Genomic DNA, 6,847 nt, shown 5'->3' on the forward strand with positions numbered 1-6,847 from the left:
GGCGTCTAATCATCGCCAGATCGCAAATTAAAAAGTGACCCGAGCAAAAGTGACAGTTACATATCGAAGTGACGATTAAAATTTGTAACTATTTTCTCCGATCGATCGTTAGTATTCTCGAAGAGAAACAGTGAAGAAACATGATTGTTTAAAATAAATAAGTATCTCAAATGTTCGCTTCGCACGTATCCGGTCGCTTCGATAGCGCTGTCTCGTTCTCTCGCTCCCGTGCAGGCGAGGGAGATAGAGCGAACCCGCTAGCGCACGCTGGCGGCCAGTCCGAGAAGCGTCAGTTCAATGGCTGGGCAGGAGAAATGGTACTTCACGAGAGATCAACTTGTCAATTCTCCAAGCAGAAAATGTGGATTGGATGCGGATAAGGAGCTGGCCTACCGCCAGCAGGCGGCGAACCTCATCCAGGATATGGGGCAGCGGTTGCAAGTGTATCCTTTGCCAATGTTTTCAGAAAAGTGCCATGACGTGACGTCGCGATTTGTTTTTGTGTTCGGTGCTCGTTTGCGGCGTGTTTTCCGCGAATTCTTCGTCCCTACACCCCGGGAAGCGGTGAATCACGCTCGCCTCTCCCGTCTGGCGGATTTTGAGACGAAAATATCGTAGTTTTGTCGAAGTTTTCATTGAAAGTCGCGTGACCTCCCGAACGTGTGCATTGTCAAACCCGGTCCTTGCCTCTTTTGACGTACGTTGTTTACACGAGGTTAGAATCATTGTCAAGCATGCGATCAATTGCGTTCATTTCAAAAGCGTTTTCCACGCTTTCCTCTAACCTAACGTTCTTTTCAACTTGAAATCTCAGGCGCCCCTGGTGTCAACTTGATTATCACGTAAGGTTTTTAAGTGGGTCATATGGCCACCGAAATTTCGTGTTTCTCGCTACATTTCTCGGAATTGTCGCTACATTCAACTATCTGGCTGTAATCGCCAGCTGCGACCACTAAAAAACCGATGATTCTCCGCTGGGATAAAAATATTCAGTCATCGGAGGTTTTGTTTCTGTTAAATTTCTACATTCCGAATTACGAAACCACCTGAAGGACCGCGATTTCGGGAAAGTACCGTTAATGATAGCGAATGTGTCATTTGTCGTCATTGCAATCAGTTAGTTTGTCAACATAACACGAAAGTTTTAATTAGCTAGTAAAATTTCATAATATCAACTTGGGTACCTATCGCTAAAAACGTCACATGTTTAAAATTCGAACTATTTTCCTTTTGCTAATGCAACAGTTTTGTCATTCATTTGTTTTGACAGCGAAAATGGCGGTTTTTCAATGGGTTGCCCTTGATTTTCTAATCTTTACGATTATTTTTCAACAAAAACAATGGTTTGTTATCGTACCGATGACATGCTTTATCAGCGTATTATTACGGCGTACATACAGAGTGCGTCGCGTGAATCACTTCTGGGAATTTTAAAATCATAACAAAATTATTTTTACAACCTCCTGTCGTAATTACGCACGGTTATTGATATATTAATTCATTGGCTTGCCCTATAAAATAAATTATTTTAAATAAAAGTCACGCGAAAATGTACCCATAGCTACTAAGTTTGTTTATTTACACCGGGGCTGCATTTAAAGATCATGTATATGCTACCATAAATTGGACGATACTTATTTAACATTAACAATCAACATTAGTTTTTGGTGGATCCCGGTCAGAAATTTTCCTTAAATTCTCTATAATTTTGACCCATTTTTTTTTCACTAGATTTTGGAAAATACAAAAATAATATTCACTTATATTTTTATCAACATATTCTTATTGGTGGAACCATTGCGTCCAGAAACGGCGTACGCGCATCAAACTGAAGCCGAATAAACTACTTATAAATTAGTAGTTCTATGTTTTGACCATTAGTTACTCGTAACTCTGTCCAAAGAAATGAAAGTATGACTAAATGTGAAATTACTGTGAATGGAGTTTTACTAAAACAGGTAGAGGAATTTGTATGGACGGTTGGAATTGACAAGATTTAGGTATTTTATAGTTGATAACATTTACATATGGAAGCTACCAATCGCCTTGCAGCTACAAAGCGCATGGACGAGTGGAATTCTAGCAGCTTAAAATGATATCAATAAATAAACGTAAACATACAGCATAGTAGTAAATTTGTCGAGTGTTCATGCCAAGAAGTAAGCAATAAAAAAAACTAAATAAATTAATCAAAATAGCAACAAAATAGAGATAGATTTCCGAAGAGTAGCTTTTGTAGATTATTATTATGGATAACTTATACAGCGTCATTTTCATAATATAATACCTCAAGGGTGCTTAACAAAGTGATTATATAAAGAAATAAATTTAATTTTAACTTTTTTAAATTGTAATTTAAAAAAAACCATGTACTTTGTCATTTAGAGAACAAGTGGGTTTTGAGTTTTTTCCGAAACATCACTTCACTCTTACAGCCTCGCACCTCTGCTGGGAGAGCATTCTATGCTGTAGGGCCTGCGACCACAAATGCGCGTTCGCCGAATTTAGTGCGCTGTTTGCGTAGAGGTATAATAACTTTTCCTTTCGACGTAGATGTAGCTGATCTCAGCGTAAGACGTCCGTCAGCTAGTTCACCTGGAATGCAGAGTTCCCTTAGATATTCTGGAGCAGAGTTGTGCAGTGATTTATACATGAGCCATTAGAGTTTGTATTCCATTCTCTGTGGAAAACGTAGCTAGTGTGATTCCCAAAGTAGTGGAGTGATATGACTGAACTTAGAGATTCCAAAAATAAGTCTCGCAGCGTCGTGCAATATGGATTGTAGGTGAGTCATTTTAGTCATTGGTAGACCTGTGTAGATACCATTACAATAATCAACTCTAGATACTACGAACAGTAGATAGATACCCCTACCATGTGGCCTACTGGCTGCTGGATAATTCCTGGTAGCTGATTCTGGAGGGATGATGCCTATTGTTCCAACGGATTGGTGTCCATTTCGGTCCGTATTGTATGAGAAGGCTTTTTTTTTTATCAAGTTGATAATTGAATTGGATTTTTTTTTATGTTTATGTAAAAGATTAAAGTCAGTTATAGGCAGTATGTTTAGAACAAAATATTTTGTTCCAATAAAAACAGTTAGACTCATTTATCAATCGTTAGCGGAATCATTTATTAGGTATGGTATTACCAGTCGGGGCCTTTCTTGTAAAACCGACATAAAAAAAAATCAATTTTTACAAAACTCGGCTCTTAAATGAATTAACAGATCAGCTAGAATTGATAAGGAAGAGGTACCGAACTTTTTAAAAAGCAAGGGTGCCTGTCCGTAAATGCTGTTCTATGGCTGAAATTTGTTACTAGATATTGATTTGATAGTAAGTACCAGAAAAGGTATATACATCCACATAATACGAGGCTAGCACAACGTGACGGCTTGTCAGTACCGAGGTTTGTAAATAAGTATGGCCAAAGAACACTTCATTATACAATTTCTAAAATTTTCAATAAGATTCCGTAAGCAGATCTTAAAAGAAAATGTTGTGACAAAAAATAATTAAATGGCTCATATGTGACAAGGCTTCAAAACAGTCATCTATTTAAATTTTGTGTTAAAAATACGTATTAACATATTACAACAGAGATTAAGAACATTTAAGAGAAGGTATTATAGAAGTCTAGGCATCTACAGGGCTTATGACCTGTCAATGACTGATTTAAGTGGCCACTTTACACACTGTGTAACATTCACCATTCTGCCTATATTTGAACATCTATATTCCCTCAATTCTTTCATCTGTTGATGTTTGTGAAGTTAAAGAGCTGAAACCTTTATTTATGCGGGTTTGATTCATCTAATTGAATTATTTCACCTCCATTCTAGGCGTTGCCTATTTCAATTAGATGAATCTCACCCGCATAAATAAAGGTTTCAGCTCTTTAACTTCACAAACATCAACAGATGAAAGAATTGAAGGAATATAGATGTTCAAATATAGGCAGAATGGTGAATGTTACTCAGTGTGTAAAGTGGCCACTTAAACCAGCCATTGACAGGTCATAAGCCCTGTAGATGCCTAGACTTCTATAATACCTTCGCTTAAATGTTCTTCATCTCTGTTGTAATATGTTAATATAAACAGCTCCCCAGGGAGTTGAATCCAGTCCTTGTCTACAAAAATTTGGACGAACTCAAAATATTGTTAAAAATACGTATGCTTTTTTTTAGTTTTTAATAATGTTTGTATTACTTTTTAAATTTATATAATTTCTCTAACATTTTTCCTTTTATATTTTCTGCTCATGTTTACCTTCTTATATAAAAAAATGTGACATTCCCATTTAAAATCATCCAATATGATTTCCTTAACGCACGTGTCTCCAGATCGCAGCTATGTATCAACACGGCCATTGTGTACATGCACCGCTTCTACGCATTCCACTCCTTCACGCAATTCCACCGGAATGCCATGGCCGCTGCCTCGCTCTTTCTTGCTGCAAAGGTGAGTCCGTTTATAATCATATTTGGCTAATTTGTACACCGCCATTTTTGGAAATTTCTCCTCGGGGCGCTTTACAATTCTTGCTAACAAATAACAACAGTAGCTCAATCACAAATAACTATCGACATGCTAAGAATTTGCGCGATCACAATGAACAGTAATGAACATGCTTAAGTTATCGCCGTCATATGTAATCTCTAAGTCAACGCTCGTGTCGGTTTGTTTTTTGTTTTCCTCGTAAATAAATACAGTTCATTGGCAAAAAAACGGCATTTACTTTAACGAATCATACAATATATTGCATTTGCAAAATAGTAAGGACTATCTTATACAAAAACAAAACAAAAAAACAATTACTATGGTGACTCCTTTTCTTGACATTTGGCTTGTCAACCACTGGTTAAATGTAATAAATAGCCTGATGAATAATGAATAAATAAATAAAAATAGCAGTTTTGGAATATTTTCCAAATTTACACCGGTGAAATTCAAATATGTGATTGCGCAGCAGGATTATATGTCGCGAAACGTAAATATTTTGACATTCAATATTAGGTGTTCGCGGATGTTCCATTGTGATCGCGAATACGATAAACAACCATGGTGAGAAATTGTTCTCTTATTGGCACGTCGATAGTTATTTGTGATTGAGCTACAGGGATGGATAGCATTTTAGAGAAAGAAATCTAGGCTAGGCGGAGGTCTAGGCATTTACAGGGCTTATGACCTGTCATTGGCTGGTTCAAGTGGCCACTTTACGCTCTGTAATATTCACCATTTTGGGACATCCATATTTCTTCAATTCAACCATCTGTTGATTTTAGTGAAGTTAAAGAGCTGAAGCCTTTATTGTTGTAAATAGATTCATCTGATTGAATTATTTTACATACTCAGCAACGCCTGAAAACAATTTGAGTTGAAGAAATATGTATGTTCAAACATAGGCAAAATGGTAAATGTTACACAGTTCATAAAGTGGCTACTTAAACCAGCCAATGACAGATCATAAACCCTGTAAATGCCTTGACTTTCATACTTCCTTCTCTAAAATGTTCTCCATCCCCGTTGTAATTTATTAACCTTCATGACTCCCGAGGGGGTAAAATCCAGTATTTTGTCTACAAACGTTTGGACACACTCCAAAATATTGTAATATTTGTTAAACTTGCATTCTGACTAAGCCAACACTATTTTTTTTTTTTAAATGAGCTGAATAAATGACGATAACTCAAATGATTTAAATTGAGATAGGTATAACACAGATTTTTTTACAAGTTTGATAGATACGAGGTCTGTTCCACTTTACACATGTCAAGTCATAAGCCCTGTAAATGCCTAGACTTCCATATTCTCTTCTTAAACTCTCTGTTGTAAGAAATTTAGATTTAAATAGTGTCCAGCAGAGCTTAGAGAATCAGTAGTAATAATCATCATCATTCTCTTTCCGCACTAATGGTGCATAGGGCACTGGATTGGTACACCAATCGTAGCGTATCTTGATCATTTTTGTTACATGAAGGCAAGATGATCAGTCTTACGCTTCAGGTACCAGTCCAGGGACTATGAAATATTCTAGTGTGAAAACACCTGTTTAAATAAATATTTCATATCAACCGTGTCGGGAATCGAACCCGAGACCTCTTGCATGGTAGGCTAACGCGCTGACCATTACACCACGAGGCCGACATAGTAATAATAAATAATGTAATTTTCCGCAGATGGAGGAGCAGCCCCGGAAGCTGGAACACGTTATCAAGGTCGCCCATATCTGCCTCCACCGGGGGGATAATCAGCAGACCCTGGACGTGAGATCCGACCACTACCAGGAACAGGTGAGATTTTTTTTTATTTTAATACTATATTTTAATGAAAAAAATAATAAAAAAAAAAAAAAAAAAATATTGAATAATAAATTGTATGCTTTTGCCAATGTCATGTTGAATTGTTTTCTAAACTAACTGGTTCGCAGTATGCAACCAGCAACCAGCAGCCAGGCCCAACCGTCAGGTCTGCAAGCAACATAAACATAGCGGATGATGCACTGCTTCACATATTTATTTATTTATTTATACATCAACGGTTCAAAGAACCTTTTACAAAAAAATAATAATTTGCAGAAATAATCACAGCAGTGCACAATAATCATGTAGTACATAGTATGAAATAATAGAATAATTAAAATTAAACAATTTAGTAAACATATAATACAAAAATTTAAAAAGAAACATAACATTTCTAAATAAAGAAAGCAATAACCATGAGAAAATCTTATGTACTAAATATAAATATAACACAGTAAAGTTGAGAATAACTAGATAATAATAATATAAAAATTAATACAACATTAGTTCTTAAAAAATTAAAGTTTTTTGAGCAATAAAATA

General features: G+C 36.3%; 1 protein-coding gene across 1 annotated transcript; it reads left to right on the forward strand.

Moving 5' to 3' along the window:
* Positions 1-135: 135 nt before the first annotated feature.
* On the forward strand, positions 136-6,295 carry LOC148277904 (cyclin-T1-like; the record flags this gene model as incomplete). Its single annotated transcript, XM_088232228.1, has 3 exons — positions 136-443; positions 4,346-4,463; positions 6,182-6,295. Coding segments are annotated over exons 1-3 (378 nt in total), but the record flags the coding sequence as incomplete, so codon positions are not given.
* Between the last annotated feature and the right edge of the window lie 552 nt (positions 6,296-6,847).

This window comes from Micrasema longulum, unplaced genomic scaffold (assembly GCF_059751315.1).
Source record: "Micrasema longulum isolate JH-2025_06_02 unplaced genomic scaffold, ASM5975131v1 h1tg000958l, whole genome shotgun sequence".
Taxonomy (NCBI): domain Eukaryota; kingdom Metazoa; phylum Arthropoda; class Insecta; order Trichoptera; family Brachycentridae; genus Micrasema; species Micrasema longulum.